This window comes from Ahaetulla prasina, chromosome 1, assembly GCF_028640845.1.
Source record: "Ahaetulla prasina isolate Xishuangbanna chromosome 1, ASM2864084v1, whole genome shotgun sequence".
Classification (NCBI taxonomy): domain Eukaryota; kingdom Metazoa; phylum Chordata; class Lepidosauria; order Squamata; family Colubridae; genus Ahaetulla; species Ahaetulla prasina.
This window is the reverse complement of record NC_080539.1, coordinates 253,700,501-253,722,118: the sequence shown is the minus strand read 5'-3', so window position 1 is coordinate 253,722,118 and position 21,618 is coordinate 253,700,501. Positions and strand designations below refer to the sequence as shown.

The 21,618-nt window shown below is 39.1% G+C and overlaps 1 protein-coding gene across 7 annotated transcripts in view; it reads left to right on the top strand.

Moving 5' to 3' along the window:
- The window catches only part of SLC43A3 (solute carrier family 43 member 3), a 44,976-nt gene extending 26,513 nt beyond the window's left edge, over nucleotides 1-18,463 (top strand). For all 7 annotated transcript variants that reach the window (XM_058196609.1, XM_058196604.1, XM_058196574.1 and 4 more), the window contains 10 exons: nucleotides 3,462-3,508; nucleotides 5,322-5,398; nucleotides 5,807-5,899; nucleotides 8,261-8,400; nucleotides 9,957-10,105; nucleotides 11,305-11,487; nucleotides 12,601-12,720; nucleotides 12,826-13,012; nucleotides 13,824-13,947; nucleotides 14,143-18,463. In XM_058196609.1, the coding sequence (XP_058052592.1) occupies nucleotides 3,462-3,508; nucleotides 5,322-5,398; nucleotides 5,807-5,899; nucleotides 8,261-8,400; nucleotides 9,957-10,105; nucleotides 11,305-11,487; nucleotides 12,601-12,720; nucleotides 12,826-13,012; nucleotides 13,824-13,947; nucleotides 14,143-14,259 (1,237 nt within the window). In that variant the 3' untranslated portion in view covers nucleotides 14,260-18,463. The remainder of the gene's footprint in view (nucleotides 1-3,461; nucleotides 3,509-5,321; nucleotides 5,399-5,806; nucleotides 5,900-8,260; nucleotides 8,401-9,956; nucleotides 10,106-11,304; nucleotides 11,488-12,600; nucleotides 12,721-12,825; nucleotides 13,013-13,823; nucleotides 13,948-14,142) is intronic.
- Nucleotides 18,464-21,618: the final 3,155 nt, after the last annotated feature.

Here is a 21,618-nt window from a genome sequence, read left to right as displayed (position 1 = left end):
GGGTAGAATGAAAGAAAATGTTGCCTGTCAGCCAGCAGAATCAAGGCTGGGAGAGAGGCCTGAGGGGTGGAGGCAGAAGATGCCGAGTTCCATCAAATGCATGCAGTCTGAATACAGCCACTTCATTACAGTAGACAATTGGGGATGTAAAGATTGTGCTAAAAGCTTTTTAGAAAAGGAAGGTGGGTGAATAAATCTTTTGGTACTGTTGACTCCATTGCTGATGTTCAAATGGATTAAACAATCCAGCTCAGTCTATAGAAAGAGGAGAGGACAACCTTTCCTTTGGAATTATTTATTGGGAGCAAAGACGTGCTATGGAAGAGTCAAACAAAGGAATACATAGCAGAGTCTAAAGAAGAAAGTATGGAATTCAGGGCATCTGCCTTTCACATAAGTTCATAGAAGCCCAGTGAGAGCTGTGGTCAGCAGGGCACCTCCAGGCCTAAAGCAGCCCACTGATGTTTGTAGCCACCTTTTATAGATAGAAAGACAAAAATCATTAGTTTAGGAGGGGACATCACACTAGCCTGTTGAAATGAATTGGGGTTAGGATGGCAAATAGTGTAGGCTTTCTGTAGAGCAAACATTTGTAAATAGCTTCAATGTGGAAGAGGTCTCAAAATTGTGAGAAAAGAGAGAGGTTTGCTAATCCCCAGCTATCACATCTGATGCTGCTAATTGCAGTAATCAGGCCTGTCGGATTCCATAGATTCCCTGGATGAATGCAGAGGTGCTTGCTTCTGTGTGCTGTTGCTTTTTATCAGTTATATTCTGAAATATAAAGTGTCTTTGACTCATCTTCATAGTGATCTGGCGAGCCGTGCCTTTCGTTATTATTAGGGACTAAAAATAGGGGCTCCAGAAAAGGTCAGAGAACCAAGCAAGTGGCTTTTTCAAGTTCTCAATGAGAATACTGTCACATTTTCAAGTCACTCTTTAACTCTTTCCCTCCATAGTATAGCTCCAATGGGGAAGTAGGAGAGATAAAAAGAGGAAAAATCCTTCTTTACTTCCCCAGCCATTTACTGGATTGCTCAATTTTCCTTGAATCTACTGATTGTATAAGAAATTATTGTGTTCAATCCAGGCATTTCCTCTAATGTCTAAATCTAATTTGCAGACTTATTGTGGTTTCAGTCAATGTTGCAGAAATAGATGAATAATTTTGCCCCTCCTCCCAAACTACTTAACTTCATTGGGTAACTGCAGGAAACATTCTCAATGTGGCAACACTGTAGAATGATGTAATACCAAGAATATATGAAATTAGCTAAATTGGTTATTTTCGTTGCTTGCTCCAAAAGCATTTGAGAATTGAAATTCATCTCAGTCTTTCCTAGTGGTCAGATGTGACTTACCATTCTGAAGATGTGATATTATTAAGTGAAAATAACTATATTTCAAATATGTATTTTTCTCAAAATTTAATTACTGAGCTGTATTGTGGTAGGAATGACACTAAACTGTTGACATGAATATGAACTAGCCAGGTTCATAACAATTTTTTAAAATGTTATGGGTAAAATGTATATAATTGACTGCAGTTTTTATAGCTAGAGCCAGGATGGCAGATTAGTTATTTGGATGACAGCAGGAGCTGGTGGAGAGGATTTAACTCTTTTCTTTCCTCCTATGACCCAAGAGACTCATCACTGTGTGAAGAAATCCATCTAGTGGTAGCAATAAGCAATCTCCACTCAAAGCAAATAGCATTTTCTTCTTAATTAGGGGAGCAAAGGGTAAAACACTCTTGCTATGAATTAATATTGATGGCTGACACTTTTGGTCTTTTATCATGTCTTCATACAAAGTGATATTTAACTTGCATGATGAAGTTTGTATGAAAGAGTTCCTATGTGCTTCTTGTGTTGGCCTGAAGATGACTTACCAACCACTTGTTGAGAACATGAGAACATAATGCTGTGTCCTCAGCCTTGTCTCTGCCCACCATAAAGAAAAGCCTCTGTTTGTCTTTTTTTTTTTTTTTTGCTTGTTGGCAAAAGTGGTGTTTTCCAAATTCTCCTAGCACAAATACATTTCCTGGTATGAATTTCCAGCATATCAATTGACTAGAGTGTACTGTTGCAAGCCAGCCACGCTGTCTCTCCTTCATGGGTGTCTAGTCTTGGGCTGCCTGCTCCCACCAGGAAGGAACTTTCCTACATAAATCCCTTCAAGGTGCATCTTAGACTTACGTGGACTCCTGATACACCTGAAAATGTTTTTGATTTAGAACTCCAGTCTGCCAGTTCCTACATGGGTGAGGCGCATATGTGAAGAAGTTCAAGTGGTATGAGTGAGTTATACAAGAGTTATTGTCTTGTCTCCACCTGTCATCCTATTGTGGCAAATCCCATGTAATTGCTGTGAGATAGTGTTGTTTTGAACACTTTATGGGATTTCATAGGCGCTGCAATCACTTGTGACAGGAGTCACCTTGCAATATTTATTGATTGGGATATTTGGCACCCGGAATGAACTTACTAAAAGTTTGACCAGTTTCCTGTTTCCAACAATTTTCAATTTTCTTTTAATTTACAAGGCTGATATATCTCTGTCCAGAAGAGAAAAAAAGGCCCAGCTGACAAGCAGCTGAAGTTCAATCAGGAGCTCCATTCTATATTTAATCCTCCAGCCCACTAATGTATTGGCTGGGATGTTTTTGGATAAATGTCTATCAGTCTTAGAGAAGATTACTAAGCTGGTTGGCTCTTCTTCCTGTTGCTTGGACTTTCAGGAGGAGAGATCTGATTCCGTGCTGATCATGCTTCAGCTGACATGTAACTGGTGCAGAGCATCTCTAGCTGGGCTTTGTGCTTTGCATTACCTCAGAGCGCCCATCCTAAAGTTCCACTAGCCAAATGAGGCTTCTTGCACTGGGCATGCAGAGATGCTGCTGCTGGCATATCCAGGAGCTGACTGGAAGCATCAGAAGAGGCTCTCAGAGGCAGCCAGAGGCAGCCTCAGCAGTGAAGGAAGCAACTGCTTTGCTTTCAGAAGTGTAGATTGGATGCCGTTTTGTGAATAGTTTCAAAGCCTACTTCATGTGAAACTTCATGATAGCTTGTGCTGATCATATGATATATTACTAAATAGCTGAAAGTAAAATTTAGCCCAAAAAAGTATCTTCTTGCTCACTTCTCCCATTTTAATTTTAATCTTATATTCTCTTCCTCGGTCAGCCTCCTTTCTTTCATTCTCCCTGAGTATTTCCAATATCCTCGATCCAAAATTTCATTTTACTGATACAGCTGGATGACCAGTTGACCTTCTGTCTTCTAATGATGCCCATACTTGCCACAACTGCCTACCTACCTACCTACCTACCTACCAACCTACCTATCTAGGTTCAAGATGGACAGCTGGAGAAGAAAGCCACGGTATCTGGTGGAGATGAAGTGAAAATATGCCACAACCTCATATGCACTCACAGCTCAGGCTCTCCTTTTGTTTTCCAGATCCTCCTACACCACGGGTACTCTCCTCATTGCATTTTCTTCAGCAGGTGAGTGCTTCTGAATGAAGAGCCCACTTGAGCTCACTAAATATGTGTTGGTATGTAGGAAATACTAAAGAAAGTAAGATGAATACTGGTGATGAATCATTGGGAGATGTTGGATAGATGGGGGAGGTTCTCTGCAGTTTGTTTCCTTTTGCTAGCATAGCAAGTTCGCAGCATAAGAAAATGTAGTTTTCAAGAATATACAAGTTTTCAACTTGCCACTGGCTTGGTAGGCTTAAACATATACAAATACATACACACTCCCCCCCACATTCTGTGTAGCAAGCTCTGATTTAGGAACGTAACAACAGCAGAGTTAGTTCTTGAACTACAATCACAATGTGACCAGAACTTCTGTTGCTAAATGAGAGAATTAAGTTGCACCCTATTTAATGACCTTTTTTTGACATGCTGGTTAAAGTGAATTACTGTGATTGTTAAGTGAAGGATGAAATCATTAAGCAAATCCGGCTTCTCCCATTAACTTTCCCTATTGGAAGCCAGCTGGGTATGGCCCAAATGGCATTCACACGATCCTGGAATGTTGTAGCCATCATAAATCCATGCCAGTTGCCAAAGGCCCGAATTCTGATCATGTGACTTCAGAGACTGTGTGACAGGTGTTAAGTGCGAGAGCTGGTAATAAGTCATTTTTTTCAGTGGTATTGCAACTTTGAAAGGTTGCTAAATGAATGGTTGTAAGCCTAGGACTACCTGTAGTTACACAATTTGGGAAACTCAAGATGAATTTTACCGATTCTGAAGTTCAAATTAAGACTGTGAGATACAGACAGCCTTGCATCTTAAAAGTTATATAGAAAGGAAATTCTGTGTTTCCTTTTCTGGTGTTGCCAGGTTTTCTTTCATATAAAGGTAACAACTGCTGTTCTTTTTTTAAATTTTTCTTTAATGCTGTTACTGAAAACCACCAAGATCCTTGTTCTCCTTATTCTATTAATTCATCTTAGCTGAAGGCAATTTAGTGGGTCCAACTATTGATAGTGGACCATAGAGTTAAGGGTAGGGCATGGTACATAGAATGCCTTGGTAATTGGTTATCAATGTAATGTTTAAACAAACCTCTGTTGGCTACATGAGGAGTAATGACTATCCTTTGACTGTTCAAAGTTTGACAAGTTAGATGTGAAGGATATACCATTTCCCAGCTATTCATCGTGCTATTCTCTGAGTTTTATCTTAACGTACATTTATCGTGAAAGGCTACAAGGTGTCTGACTGGATGTGTGGCTCTCTTGAGAAATAATAATAATAATTGACGTGGTGCCAGTTGTCCACAAAAATCATGTGCATTGTCTAGCTCCGGGGTCTCCAACCTTGGTCCCTTTAAGACTCGTGGACTTCAACTCCCAGAGTTCCTCAGTGAGCTTTGCTGGCTGAGGGACTCTGGGAGTTGAAGTCCACAAGTCTTAAAGGGACCAAGGTCGGAGACCCCTGGTCTAGCTCACTTCTGCTCATGCACATCTGGCCAATACCTTTTGCTAATATTTATCAAAAGACAAAGGCAGGGCAAAGACTGTGGGCTTATGCTTTTTATTACTAATTTCTCAGTCTCCCAAACTGGTATAAAATATCTGTTGCTACAGTTTGCTATGCTCCATACTATGTACATTGGGAACTAATACGTTGGAATGGTTGTATGGGCAATATATGAATGGCTTTTCATACACTAGCACAACTGATTATCTAGTTCTGGTCTGTGAATGAATATGGAAGGTGGACAACAAGTATTTTGAATGATAGATTATCTATGTCTTGGTTATGAACATGATAATACAATGATTTTTCTTCTTTCCAGCCACTGCAATAATGCTGTATCCAGCACTGACATTTATCTCTGTTGGTGGGATCCTTTTCATTCTCACAAATATGCAGGTTTGAATTTCTTCCCTTGTGCATCCTACTGGGGCGGGATGCTGGGGAAGGGAACTGTTCAAAAAGAACTTTGGAAGGGGGGGCAGGTATAAGTTCTAACCGCGACAACTTTTACTTGGGTGGGGGGAGATCCCAGAAATATCTGTATTTCCTCTTTTGGGGATATTCAAATCCAGCTGGGAAAAGAGAACTGTGATGTCATTTTCTTACATGTTCAGAATGTATCAGACTAGTCTGGAGAGGAAATCCCAAGAAAAGTGGCCATAGGCATGGAAGAAATCTATTTCACAATTGGCTTGTTCTTCCATAGCAGCTAACTTTTTATGTTCTAGCCTAAGTAGAACTGAGTTCATATACTATGTCCTGCTGCCACAAAAGGGGATTAGCCCTTTTAATTTATTTCTTCAGGTTGGGAATCTGTTTGGAAAACATCGGTCCACCATCATTACTCTCTACAATGGAGCCTTTGATTCTTCCTCAGCTATATTTCTTATCATCAAGGTTGGTGAGAAGGGGTTTTCCATTTGTTACGTTTTTTGCCTCCCATATCAATTTATCTTTAATTTTAAAAAGGCTCCCACTTCTATGTTTGGACTTTACTGCCTTGATGCTGCTTTTGGTAGGTGCCAGATTGCAATCGTAGGCACAGAATTACCTCATTGTCCTTATCTATAGCGCTAAAGCATGATTTTAGATCCATCTAAATTATCAGCACTAAATGAATTAATGACTAATGATAATTGGTTTAAACATTCAAAGAAACAGCCTGCTCCCATGCAAGCCAGGCTGCAACCTTAGGCAGGCTAAGACATAAGGAGAGCACGATGACAATGTGGAAGACCACATTAAGAGAGGAGATAAGCAAGATCGGGGGTGGGTGGGAAATAAACTAGCATAAATACATAATTGAATTGGTTTAACTTTCAGAAATAATTGATCTGGATTTATATGCTTAAAACTAAGACTATAGGTAATACTTTTCCTTCTTGCCTCCAGCAGATTCATTTTCTCATTAAAGGACATGTGCAAGCTGATTTGGAAATACTGTACATTTCTACAGAGTCCATGCATACTCAAGAGCCTTAGTTGCATGCAGACAGCTCCTTTGCTAGTGGGCATTAGAGAAAGGTCATGCATTTGGCCATGAATCTGGGACATTTTCATCCATTAATGCTGTTAACAGCCAATTGATATACCAAAATGATATACCAAAGTCACTCCTGTGCATTCAGTTAGTCCACCTGAGGCAGAGCAGAGGTTACAGCCAAAATGAGACAGTTGCCTGTTTCACCCTTCTTTCAAGGATTGGTATTGGTTCTTCTTCAATGAAAATCCACCTTATGGAACTCTTAACTTTGAGCAAAAGCTTATCAGGGAAATGGGCTCTGCATCCCTTTCTCTTTGCATTTTTTTGGGGATAGAGAGATTTAGATGGATCAGACACAGAAGCTCTGCAGGTAGCTTTGGGCCATGACTGACTCTCAGATTAACCTACTTCATGGGGTTGTTGCAGAGGAAAATAGGAGGGGGGGAATGCTATGTATACCACCTTGAGCTCCTGAAGGAAAGATGGGTTTCAAATAAATTAAACACATGTTTATTTTCCTTTTGGGCTGAGTAGGTGTGGACATCAGGAAGAAAAGTGTAAGGTGGCCTCCTCTCCTTCCTTCCATTTATGGGAGAGTTCTTTGCATTTCAGACACGGAGGAGGGCGGGACTGAGGGAGGCAGTTGCTTGCCATACAAAATCTGGTCCTTATTCTCCATGTAGATCTCAGGAAGGAGCAGGAGAGGCTTGCTGTGGAAAGCCTGATTTCAGCAGGAAGTTGTGCTAGAAGTGAGAGAGAGGACTCTTTGTCCCGTTGCTTCATAACTCAGCTTTCTAAAGCTCTTTTGTGGCTGAACTTTGCTTGTAGAGGAGAATAAGAACTGGAGTTTCTGGGCAATTCCCAGCAGAATGAATAACTAAGGCTGAGAGACCCAAAATAACTGTGCATTCCTAAGAGGTCTGAAAGGGGCGTGCATAAGAGCACCAGCATGCCTACCGTTCCTGTCCTAATGTTCCCTTTGTTTGTATCCAATTCGTATGGTTATTTCATACTTATATATACTGTTGTGTTTGACAAATAAATAAATAAATAAAACAGATTATAGCCCCCATCATCCTCGACTTGCTGGCACTATTAATTGGCTGGGTTCATCCAGTATCTAGAGGAGGTTTAGGATTCAATTTCTTGTAGTCACCCTGATACTGTCTTAGCCTGCTGAAAGGAGACCATTTGTGTATTTGTTTAGGTATAACATGTTGTGTGAATTTTAGTTTTATAAACCCAGGATTTATAAGGTATACACCTAGGATTTAGTGTAGGTATATACTGCACTTTAGATTTGAAACCAAAATTGTATGCCAATGTGGGTGTGGGGATACACTACACCTATCTCCTTAAAGAAACGGTACTTTTTCTTGGGTTTGGCAGCCATTTTTTCCCCTTTTGAATTAGGAAACATGTAAAAAAACACAAAAAAACACCTCTCAAACTACCCAGGAAAACACATGAAATCTCATCATTACTCACATCAATGACCTAGCTTTGCCCTATTGGCATCCTTGCCCCTCTCACTGTGGCAATCGGCCCTTTAGAAATGTTCAGTGGTGGTATCAAGAAATTGCCCAACCATTTCAGAAGCCACCCGCCTCTACTGAGAAGGACCTGTTAATGATCAGAACAGAGCAAGTGGAGAGGGGGAACTGAAGCCTTTCCATCTTCCTTGCTATGTTTCTGCAGGAATTCAGGGATTGGTGCACACGGTAGAAGTGTTAAAATACAGCCAGCTTATCTTGGAATGCGTTGTTTGTCCTCAGCTCCTGTATGAGCAAGGCCTCTCCCTGGGAGCCATGTTCTTCTTCATATCTGCCTGCAGCGTCTGGCACTTAATTCGCACCTTTTTCCTGATGCCCCGATACCATATTCCTTATCCACTGCCCCCAGGCTATACATATGGGTAAGCAGCATTTCTGTCCGATTGGCAGCTGACTCCTCTGTGTGACTTTCCCAAAATCCTAGTCCCCTCTTATATTCCTATCATTTTTCTCCAGTTGCTTCTTCCTTTTTCTAGCTGTTTAACGGCATGCCTGAAATCTTAGTGACCACGGAACGTATTTTTGGGATCTTTAGATCCTCTCAGTTAATCCTATAAAGATGATCCTTCTTTCAGAGTGCTATTTTAGGCACGCACCGTGAAAGCTTGTCCTTGAATTTGTCTAGGGATATGCTTCTCATCTGACTGTCACTGTACCTTTAACAGCAGTTTGGTGTGCAAAAGTAATTTGATGTCTAGAAAAGCTGCACCAGTAGGTTTATTCTTAACATCCAGCTGCTATTTAAAGTAAAAGATGCATCCATGCATTGTTCTGTTAACAATTTTAGATCCATAGCTTTCCTTGTGCCTGCCTATTCATTCTAAGCTTTTTGTTCCTGAGTTGTTACATCACATTTCTGGCTCAGGTGCGACAAAAATAGCAGAAAAATCTGAACTTAACAATAGAGCAGGTATCCTGCACTGGGATGACTCATCTCATTTAAATGAATTAAGTATGCCTGCAGATTGGGTAAGTGTCATTAGCAGGCCAGACCGCTATATGTTTACTTGCAGATATGAACACTTAATTTCATATTTCATGAAATACATCTCATAGTTCTCTAAATTCATTTGGATTGATGAAGCCACTTCTTCTGAGTGAAAATCAGGAGGGAAACAAGGGATGAAGAGATGAATTCTCCACATACTTGTCTCTTCTGTCCTTCCAAGTGCGCCTTTCCTCTCCTCGTTTCAAATAATATTTGCAAAGGTATCCGTGGTCTTCTCACCTTGTTTCTGTTCCTGATTGCTCCAGTAGCTTTACTTCTTGAAAAAGGAGTTGCAGCTAGATCCATCTGCATACCAGATATAGACTGGCTCTGCTGGTATAGTTCATGCATTATGCTGAGCCGCAATAAGTGAGTTAACTCATTATTCTATGCCAAAACCAAATAAATCACATTATGCCATTGCATTATGTCTGAACCAGGGCAGTGAGTTTAATAGATTTACTTCCAAATAAAGGTAGATGTCAGTATCAGCAAGCAGACTAGTAATTCTTTTTTGCATGTCAGAGATACTAATGCAAAGAAAGAGTAAAGGAAAGCGGCAAGGAGTAAGATCTAGAAAGAACAATTATTAAGTCAAATGTGACACTGAAAGGGGTTTGTACCAGAAGAATACAAATTTCAGTGTCCCTGAGGCTTTCCCCTGCCTTTTGCTTTGTATGTTTGATTATCCATTTAATGTGTATAAATGTTGCAGAATGTTTATTAACTCTGACTAATTTCATTTCAGTTTCGCATTTTCGTGCTATGATTCAATGGCTTCAAGAATTAATAAAAGCTTTCTTCTAAATCCTTTCCTTCTGTCTGTGTTTATGTAACATTGGTTACATTCTGTACACAAGATGTATGTAGAAATAAGTTCACAAGGCCAAGGACAGAACAAGATGTGTGTCATATTTCCTGTGTCTGCAGATTGAACTGTCCTGGGATTTCCAATTCATATCGCACTTATGAGGAGCAAGGCTCCCCCAAGATCGCAGTTGCAGATGAAGCCCAAGACTCAAATAATCTACACGATGAGTCAGCACTCAAAGGAGAACAAGCTACCATCAAGGACAAAGGTAGAGGCGGAGGCTGGTTTAGAATAATAGAATAACAGAATTGGATTCTCCCCTATGGATCTCATATTAGCTAGGATTACATTATTTGGAATGCCTGAGCCATTCTTCTGTGTAATTTTTAGGTTCTCTGCAAAGTAATGGTAAAATATGAGTCTGCCTCCATGTATATTTCAGGGGCAGTTTTCACCGGATTTACACAAGTCATCCAGTACTGAGAGATGGTCCTCTGTTTGTATCCAGTTTTTTTTATTCTCCTTCTTTTGCCTCATTCTCTCTCTTTAGAGTTCCATACATGAAGTCAAGACTGAATTACCCATTTTCTTAGCTGTTAGGCATTGTGGAACATGATCAGCTCCCAAGTCACCATGTGCTTCTAGGCTATTGCAGTCAACTATTTTTTATGGGAGAGCAGATAGGAAGAATGAGCTCAAATGTCATAATTTTTCACTTTTTATGGTTTCCCCAGGTTGTGGGATCTACTACTTGAAGTTCCAGCAAGATATTAATCACATTTAATGTCATGTTACTAGGAAATACTGTTTCCTTTTTCCTCCCAGTGACCCTGCTGCAAATTGCTAGTAAGAAACAGTAGCTTTGCACCCTCTCAGCCAATTGATCAGAGGCTGATAGAAAAGTGAGAGGGCGCTTTGTGATTTCGTACATTGCAGGAACTGTTATCAAAGGCATAGTTAGTTCAACCTGGAATTAAAGAGAAACTTCCTAACAGTGAAAACAATTAACCAGTGCAACAGCTTGCCTTCAGATGTTGTAGGTGCTTCATCACTGGAGACTTTTAAGAAGAGACTGGACAGCCACCTGTTTGAAAGGGTATAAGGTCTCCTGTTTGAGCAGGGGTTTGGACTAGAAGACCTCCAAGGTGCCCTCCAGCTCTATTCTGATTGATTGGTTGACTTTTGATGTCCTCTATACCCTAGAAACTATTTCACATACTTTTTAGGTGGGTCTGGTTTGAAGTCAACAAGAATAATTATCTCATCTCTATTTAACCAAACCATTTTTCCCCTGGCATTAATAAAACTTAAATCCACATGTGTGTGATTTATAATTAATCATTTAATCCTGGAAGAGCTGTCAGGGAAACCGTAGCAACTAGTCTTCTGTGTGAAAACATTCTGAGTTTGTGATATAAAAATCAGATTGGACATAACTCCAGAGTATATCCACTTTTTTTTTTTTAGGTGATGCTGAGACTGGAGCAGACACCAAGCAACCACCTGTTAAATCCTTCTGGAAATGCGTTTTTTCCATGTTATTTTTCTGGCACTTTATATGGCTGGCAGTGATGCAGCTGCGCCATTACCTCTTCATTGGCACCCTCAATCCCATACTGAGAAAACTCGCGAATGAGGACAACAGCCTTGGTACTGAGGGAACCTGAAGAATTTTGGGGAGGGAAGGTAGTTCTTGGGGAAGAGAAGGGAATAGGGAAAGATACTAATGAATTTCAGGTCAGTGAGAAGCAAGCAATAAGAAAGAAGGCTATGGAAATGAATAGGGAGAGTTGAAAGAAGTATTGACTGGGGCAGCAAAGTGGAAAATATGAGGAGAAAAACTGATAAGAAACATTGCTTTACAATGGAAGGATGAGCCAGAGTTCCATCAGCTTACAGCAATTTTTTTGGATCAAGTTGTAGTTTTGGTTTGTTTTTACTTTTTAAAATAATTTGGGGAGAGGTATTAAAGCGCATAAGAGACTCACCTCAGTTCTTTCTGGAGTCTGGTCCTTAATTGGTCTGCTCAAAGTTTTTGAACAGATGGAACTTGTATATTCTTGCCTTATAAGAAATATGCAGCTGCTGAGTCCTCATATCTCTAAACTGTGATACGCTTGGTTTTGCCTTAATAAGTTCTGGAATCCAATCATTTTTCCTCCAAAAATGCTGCTTTCATATAATTATGGCTTAGCATAACATGTGAACCTTTTAGGTCCCGGAAAGAAAGTGTTCTCCTAGAATATATTAGATGTTCCATTGCTCTGTTTTATTTATGTTGCCCCGTTTTCTCCCTTCCTGGCACAAAAGGCAGGTGATTTCTCCTCCACGATGTTCTTCTCTCCTGAGACGATGGGGTCAGGATGTAATCAAACATAGCCTGAGGCCTGCCCTGAAACCTTTTCCCTGTCTTCAGCAGAGATAAGCTGCTGAAATAAGATTTAAATTGTGTCATTTTAAAACTCAGATATGAATAATGGCAGAACTTGGCTATTGATTGCTAGATAGGACCGGCCAGCAAGCTGAGGGAACTACCAGCCTCCTTTCATATTAGTCTTGCTAGAAGCTTTGTTCCATACCCAAAGGGAGAGTTTTCTCAGTTCTGAGAACTGAATGACCAAAGAGTCAAAACCTGAACACATTCTAACCTGATCTAAACACAACTACCGTGAGTTATAGAAAGGAAAAATCAATTGCATTGGGGAAATTGCCTTTGGAATGACACTGCAGTTATCTTTGGTCTTCCCTTTTTTCTATCCACAGTGAGTAGCTACACCAATGCATTTGCCTTCACACAACTCTGTGGAGTCCTCTGTGCCCCTTGGAATGGGCTTATTCTTGACTGGCACAAACACAGGCAAAAGAAGGGAGAAGGTTATTCAGGTATGCCCTTTGAATTGTGGCCATTTACCTTCCAGATTAGATTGCCCTGCCAAACGTTTGGTGCTTTTAAGGTCTCCCTAACTGAATTCACTCTCTTCATTGCAGGGGCACCAGATCCTCTTGCTGACCTCCGTTCTTGTATCCTGTCCCTGACCATTACAGTCTTACAGTGCCTGGCCTTCTCCATCTGTGCTTCCATTCCTGTGCTCCCTGTGCAGTATGCCACATTTATCCTGCAAGTTCTGAGCCGCTCCTTCCTCTATGGAGGCAATGCTGCCTTCTTGGCTATTGCGTAAGAGAAATTGGGGAAGGAAGGAATGGGGAAAGGAAGGGAAGCCTATGGCTAAGCATGGCACAGAATTTATCACAGAGGTTTATGATTCTGAGGAGGAAAAATGTTGTCAGTCAGTCCTTTTCTATTGGAAGCGCCATATATGCTTTTTCCAGTTGTGCAGGTTTTCAGCTGCAAACATAAACTGCTAAAGGAGGTTAAGCTTTCTTCCTGTGTCCATTGCAATTGGCGTACCCAATTCTCCTCCCCTCTTCCTGCTATAGAAAAAAGGTTCTGCAGTTCATAATACAACCATAACACTCATTTTTTTTAGATTTTCAGAGTTCTGTTAAAATACCCCTCCGATCTTTATTGGACACTTTATTGAGCATTCTGTTTTTTTCAAATGCCTAATAACATAGACAAACTATGCTAATAATAAGTGGAGATATGATAGCAGTACTTACACTAACCTAAATGAAAACAGGTATGAAGCTAGATTATTTCTAGTTATTTGTATTTTGCAATGAGAGTTGAATCAGAAAGGAAGAAAGTACATTTCTTGATTCAATCATCTCAAAGCCTGGGCTTTTCCCCAGAGATATCCATTAATTAAATCTATTGATATATATTTTAATACTGTATGATTAATACCAAAATGTGTTTCCCTTTTCATCATTCTTTTGTGTGAGAGCGCCATGAAACACTGATGTAGGTGCAAACAAGTGCTCCTACTAGGGGTGTAGAAAGATTAAAAAGGGGGGCAAAGTTGCTATAAAGTCACTTTAAAACGCTGAGATGATTCCCTTCCTGCTCCCATTTTATTTTACAGTTTTCCCCTTGAACACTTTGGGAAACTCTTTGGTCTGGTGATGGGACTGTCAGCTGGGGTGTCCCTCCTACAATATCCCTGTTTTACACTCATCAGGGGTCCACTAAAGGGGGATTCCTTTTATGTAAGTATTCTGTAACCTGCTCAGCTTCTTTTCCTGTCAGGATGTCAGCCATACACCCAGCAGTGGGGTGTTAGGATCTAGGATATGTTGCCTGAAAGGCAGCATTTACTAGTTTGGGGAAGTGACCCAAATTCCCTTGGAGTTATTTTGGTTGAGGAATGGGTGTTTTCATTGTTTTTCTATCTCTCCTTCCAGGTTGACATTGCCTTCGTAGTGTTAATACTTCTGGCTTTGGTTAATCCTTTCACGGTGTGGCGGGAATGTAAGCGCCGACAGAAGGAGCAGGCTGCATCTGAGTCCACCCCAATTTAGACTTTGGGAACCTCAACTAACAAAAGGGACCCTTATGAAGGCCTGTGTGGGATGAAACACTCTCTCTAAATCTCACAGCAGCAAAATAAATAAACCCATATGATCAGGTGCTCTTATGTCCCTCAAATTAAAAGGGTTTAACTGTGTCTAAATTCGGATTAGGTTACTAATTCCATGTTTCAGAACGGGCTTTAAATACACAGTCTCAGTCTCTCTTTCTGTGTAGCATTTTATAGAAATTAAAACCAGATTCATAATTTGGAGTGGAGGGAATTTATAATATTTTTCACTGTTATGTATTTTGTTCTTTTTCAGAGATCTATTTTTGTGGATTGTATAAAATTTTAGCATAGAAGCCAATTTATTTTTTTTCAAACTAAAAATGTTTAATGAACCAGAAACTGTATTTTTAATGTGACAGTATTTTAAACTCCCTTTAAACTTTTGAATATATTGAGAAAACAACTCTCTAGTTTTTAATTATTTAAATATCATAATGCTTTTTTCTACAAACCAAACTACATGTTAACTTTGAAGAACAAACCAAAACAAAAAAAATTTAAAGCCCAGGTGCAGCAAGAGGTAAAATTCAGCTGTTAAAAAAACAACAACACGAAGAATCTATCATAAAATTAAGTGCCAGTCAATGAAAGCTATAAGGGCATGAAACAGACTCTGGATGTTTTTTTTTTAAATTGGATCTCAAAGATCCAATGTTAAAACAATATCAAAAATTAGAGAAAAGACAGAGTCCACGAATGCTATATATTCTATGTCAGAACAGTAAAAGATTAAAATCTCATTGCTCAGGCTTAGGAACCCACAACCTTCACTTTGCTTTCCATTTCTCTAGACATTGAATTCTCAATGGGGCTTTATACTTCAGTCAAGCTCCTCACAAAGAACATGGGGAAGTCAGTTACTGGATCACAAAGCTGCCCCCGCCCCCCACAATGAGTTAGCCTACACCAGGGGTCTGCAAAGCTTTGCTGGCCGAGGCACTCTGGGAGTTGAAGTCCACAAGTCTTAAAAGAGCAAAGTTTGCAGACCCCTGGCCTAGACTATGAGTCCTATCACATGCTGGAAAAGTAATGCAAAGTAGGAGTTGTTCCATAGCACAATTTACAGTCTGTCGACTACTGAAAACTCCATTATTTTATTTTATGGATTCTGCATTGGAAAGAATAGGTATGAAAAGGTGTATGTTCCACCCTTCAGATAAAGATTGGAGAGGCTGACTCCCTGCCATCCCCATCCCATGTCTCCACATCTTAGAACATCCCGGAAAGCAATTTACAAATAACTTTTGGGGCAGTCAAGAAACAAAAGCAAGTGGGTGTTACTTTCCATTGGGACCCAAGTGTTAATCAATGGAGTACAATATACCAAGGCTCTGTTAACATACTTGTCTCCTATATTTTCATTCCTTTGAGGGAGTTAAGCCAACTCTGTCTTCTGATAGACAAAGATAGAATCCAAAGTTCTATCAGTTTTTTTTTTAAAAGCTGGAAACCAATAAAAAATCCAAAAAAATGCAACTTACAACTTCTCCACTGTAAAAACATATGGACTGCAAATCTTGATCAAGGCAAAACAATAGATGCAATCTACATAGACTTCTGCAAAGCTTTTAACTCAGTAGTACACGATAAACTTCTCCTAAAACTAAAATCCTATGGCATTTCAGGACCCCTTCACAAATGGATATTTGCTTTTCTGTCTAACAGACAACAAGTGGTCAAAATTGACAATGCTCTATCAAATCCTGTTCCTGTCAAGAGTGGTATTCCTCAAGGCAGCGTCCTTGGACCAACACTCTTCATACTATACATTAATGATCTTTGTGACCATATCTCAAGTAATTGTGTTCTCTTTGCTGATGATGTCAAACTATTTAACACCACAGACAATACATCTATCATTCAAAAAGACCTTGATCATCTAACCTCTTGGTCTAAAACTTGGCAACTCCAAATCTCAATCAGTAAATGCTCTGTCTTACATATTGGAAAAAAGAATCCAAACACTAAGTACATACTAAATGGACATTACCTTACAGATGACCCCCATCCCGTTAAAGACCTTGGAGTTTTCATGTCAAATGATCTCAGTGCCACTGCAACTACATAGCAAAAAAGGCTCTAAGAGTTGTAAATCAAATCTTGCGTAGCTTCTTTTCCAAAAACACTACACTACTAACCAGAGCATATAAAACATTTGCCAGACCAATTCTAGAATACAGCTCGCCTGTTTGGAACCCTCACCACATCTCTGACATCAATACAATTGAACGAGTCCAGAAATATTTTACAAGAAGAGTTCTCCATTCCTCTGAAAACAACAAAATACCTTATCCCACCAGACTTGAAATCCTAGGCTTAGAAAACTTGGAACTCCGTCGCCTTCGACAAGACCTAAGTTTAACTCATAGAATCATCTATTGTAATGTCCTTCCTGTTAAAGACTACTTCAGCTTTAATTGCAATAATACAAGAGCAACCAATAGATTTAAACTTAATGTTAACCGCTTTAATCTAGATTGCAGAAAATATGACTTCTGTAACAGAATCATCAGTGCTTGGAATACTTTACCTGACTCTGTGGTCTCTTCCCATAATCCTAAAAGCTTTAACCAAAAACTTTCTACTATTGACCTCACCCCATTCCTAAGAGGACCATAAGGGGCGTGCATAAGCGCACAAACGTGCCTACCGTTCCTGTCCTATTGTTTTTCTTTTTCTTCTTCTTATATATATATATATATGCTTATACCTCCTAATATTTACTCATATATATGTTTATATACTATATAATCTTTTTGTATGATACTTACATATATTGTTGTAACAAAATAAATAAATAAATAAAATAAATACCTAGTAAAATAGTGGCCATTGTTTCTTTGGAGCTTTGCTCACATCCTTCATTTTGGAAGAAGGTAAGAGATAACCAAACACTCCATTCCAACATGTAAAGGCTTAGAAAAGTTTCCACAATTATTTAAGGCCGAGAAAGAGAGATGAGCTAGTCCAGACAAGAAGATGGATGCAATGGAGTGTGATGAAAACATTGCATTGGGGTTATCTTGTAGTTCTTTCACAGGAATGGCAGCTGAGAAAAATTGTTTTGATTCATTCTCCACGTCTTAACTCTCAGAAGTAGAAAATGAGTTAGGACCTTCTCTGAGGCATATCTGACTCAGAAAAATCCCCTGCTGACCTAGTGGACTGTTTCCAGATGGACTGATCCTTATACAAGCAAACAAAGGCACAATGCAGCAAGTCCAGTTTTTCCACTTCTAGTAAACTGGAAGAAGGGGAAAACACAGAGCATTAGAAGAAGTTACATCCTTAATGCTGAGTAAACGTTCTGTGAATTAGGCAGAGCAATTACATCATGAAAACCTCATCTAGAAGACCCTTTCATGTTTTCAAGAAGCATCTCTTCATTTACCTGTTATACCTCAAATAACCAAGTTCTTCTCTTTAGCAGAGTTTATCCATCACACAGTGCTAAGGTTTATTTAATCAAGAGTTGTTGAAAAAGCTGTAATTGGCACTAAGTTGTAAATCACAACAGCTGTGTATATGTAATATGCTAAACCAAAACCAATGAAAGTACATGTTGCCTTAATCTGATAGAGCAAACTAGTCATACACTATATCAACTAGCAAATGAGATCTTTCAAATCTTTAGATGAGGCTTACTTATAGATACAATGGATCTGTATCTTTCCAGATGTTTTATTGTGATATGGAATTTCATTCTGAGTAAACATAAGATTGAGATGTTTGGGTGTTTTACCCGTGTGCCATTATGTGCATTTTCTTAAACGTTGGATATTAATTTGAATTGGCTTCATTGTAAAGCTCTTTCTCTCTCAAAATAAAGTGTATGCATTGTAATTCTTACTAGTATTAATAATAACTACTATTAATCTTCTCATCGTTCCCATCACCCATCTCCTTCCACTTATGACTGTATGACTGTAACTTTGTTGCTTGTATCCTTACGATTTATATTGACTGTTTCCTAATATGATTTGATTGCTATTTATACCCTATGACTATCATTAAGTGTTGTACCTTATGATTCTTGATGAATGTGTCTTCTCTTTTATGTACACTGAGAGCGTATGCACCAAGACAAATTCCTTGTGTGTCCAATCGCACTTGGCCAATAAAGAATTCTATTCTATTCTTAACCTAGTTTGAATCTAAGCTGGCCATCTGTTTGTCTGGACAGCTCGTGCATCAAGAGCTGAAGTTCAAAACAGTCCAGGTTTGGCATGGAGGGGAACAAAGGAATAAAAGAAAGTGAAGGATTCTAGATCAGAGTGCATACTGCTTTTGATGTTAAAATTTTATATCTTCCCCTTATTTAAGTGACCTCTCTGTGACCCCAAGCCTTTTGGGTTTCTTTTTTAGTTAATCATGTTTATAAGGCTTTCAAATGCTGGGAAAAACCCATTCAGGGAAAAACCCATTCTCTATTGCGCATTCAAAAATTATTTAAACTGAGGTTCTCATGTTGTCTAGCTATTATCTTCTATGGAATTGATAATATATACAGTACTGTAAATTGTTATTACAAGAGCTACTTTTCAGACTAGAAACTAATGAAGTAACAGCTTCAGCAATTCAGGCAGTTCAAAATATACCTAATTGTTCTTATAGAATTAATTTGGGACTATTATGAAATATGATTTTGTCAGTTTGGAAATTTTGGTTTTAATTTAAAGACAGTTTGGCTAACACAGTGGGTGTGCCTGTTTATGTCTATGCTACTTAATGATATTAATTAGTTCTCTGAATTAATATGTTTTCTGCCTAGTATAATTTTAATATGCAAACTGGAAGCAGATTCATGAATTCTAATACAGCCTAGATGTGTATACTTTTCAATATAAAAAAAAAATACGTGTTCTTTTAGGAGTTAATGAAAGAATGTGCAAAACGTCTGAATAATATCCCAGCTAAGCACTCCTTTTCCAGATTGTCAAACACGTTACTACATTTGTTTGACCATAGCAATAATTTAGTGGCTTCTCTAGACCAGGGGTCTCCAACCTTGGTCCCTTTAAGACTTGTGGACTTCAACTCCCAGAGAGAACTCTGGGAGTTGAAGTCCAAATTCTTAAAGGGACCAAGGTTGGAGACCCCTACTTTAGACCATGCTTACTATGCCCCACAACTGGTTGATTCTTTGCCCTTCCCGGTTAAACTGAGATGGACTTTCATCTGAACTCTGTTGAAAATCAATTTAATCCGATCTAAAGGCAGGACAAAATGGCTTGTAGGGCAGCAACTGATGACCTGGGTACGGATGGAAAGGATTCTTGCCACAGTCCACAGGAGCCAATTATAGAGTACAAGCCTTTCATACCATGAAATAAAACACAGCAGATGAACCAGAGAGCCCTCCTTGAACTACCCCAAATAAAAAAAGAAGAAGTTACATTTGATGCATAGCAGAAAAAGATGGCTGGAGGTTGTCTTCCTGATTGGTTGGGCTGCTCAGAGTTGCCCGAACTGCGAGATGGGCAGGAAACAAATTTGATAAATAAAAAAGAAGACAATTGCAGAAAATACAACTTCTGTAACAGAATCATCAGTGCTTGGAACACTTTACCTGACTCTGTGGTCTCTTCCCATAATCTTAAAAGCTTTAACCAAAAACTTTCTACTGTTGATCTCACCCCATTCCTAAGAGGACCATAAGGGGTGTGCATAAGAGCACAAACGTGCCTACTGTTCCTATTGTTTTTCTTTTTCTTCTTCCTATATATGTGTGTGTGTGTGTGTGTGTGTGTGTGCGTGTGCGCGTGCTTATACCTCCTAATATTTACTCATATATATGTTTATATACTATATAATCTTTTTGTATGATACTTATATATATTGTTGTTACAAAATAAATAAATAAATAAATAACAATATCCTGCATTCCTGACCCCAGGAGAATATTGGGATTATTATTAGATACTGGGGCAAACTGATCATGTGGATCAACCCTATACATAACCCACTGACTCATAATGGAATTAACAAATGATGCTTTGAAGCAATAGGGAAAAAAATGCAATAAAAGGCAAGTAAATGATACATGTGATGCAAACAGGAGTAGAAACAGGCATTTTCTGGCCCAATTCCACAAAATCTGAAATAAAAAGCTTTAGTTGTACTTTTTTTCATTTTTTGAGAGAAGCTAGTGAAGAGCACAGAGTCTGGAATAGCCTTAAGACACATTATTTTGACACTTCCCGCACAAAGCATCATGGCTGCAAAACCCTAGTAGACTATTTACTTTGATTAGAAGCTCTTTCCATTGGCCGTAAAAATTACATCTTTTTTTCCTCCCCTCCCTTCCACATTCTGGAATTTGGATTGATTTTTGCAGATGATGCATGAATATAACTTTTTGAAATACAAATACAAATCACTAACAAAGCTTTGTGAGAATCCTGTCTTTTTAAGAGAACTTCTGCTTCAGTTTAAACATCTTCTGAATCATCTTCATCCAGTTCTGGAAATAATTGAATCCACTGTGTACTGCTATTGCTCTTTATTTCTGCTTCTCCGAAAACAAACTTTTGGTGCTATGGATCGGTCCGCTGAAAGGACACTTCCAAATCCACAGTGGACATGGTCAATGGGAGAATCCATATCTGTTCTGTACAGTGAGGGGTCTGTGGCCATATGGGAGACCAAAGAACAAAAGAAACCCTCTGGGAGAAAGCTAGAAAAGCTGGACCAGAAGCAGTATTGAGGGTTGCAGGAATCTATACTGGTATTCTGGAGAAGAACCAGTTTCTCCATGTTCGCAAGCAACAGAGTGTCAAATTCAATGGGAGGGTTTTGTTTTTTCCCCAGGGAAAGACCTATGTCTGAAAACATTGGAAAGTTACCACTAGTCAGTATGCAATATGATTGAACAAGTTAGAAAGCAGCTTTCTGAGACTTAGATGCAGGACTCTGCTTTCTTCTGCTTTTATCTTTGTAAATCAAACACAGAAGCCTGTATGGAATTAGGGAGTCTGTAACAACAGAGCCTGGGAACAAAGGCAAATGTCTGAATATTTTCAAGAAATATTAGCTATTTTTCCCTAGAGCCTGCCAGTTTGTAACGCAATGGAAAATTTAAAGCTCTTCTTCCTCATATGGCTTGTTTTCCTCCTCTACAGGGCAGTGTGTCATCTGGTATAACTGAAAATGACCATTTGTCCCCTAGTGAGTGTGTGTGTATGTGTGTGTGTGTGTGTATATAATTTGTCTGTGATTACAAATGGCAGCAGTTCATCCCAGTTGCCTCATTGATTCTTTTTAGGAGTACAAATTACACACTTTATATACAGTTTCT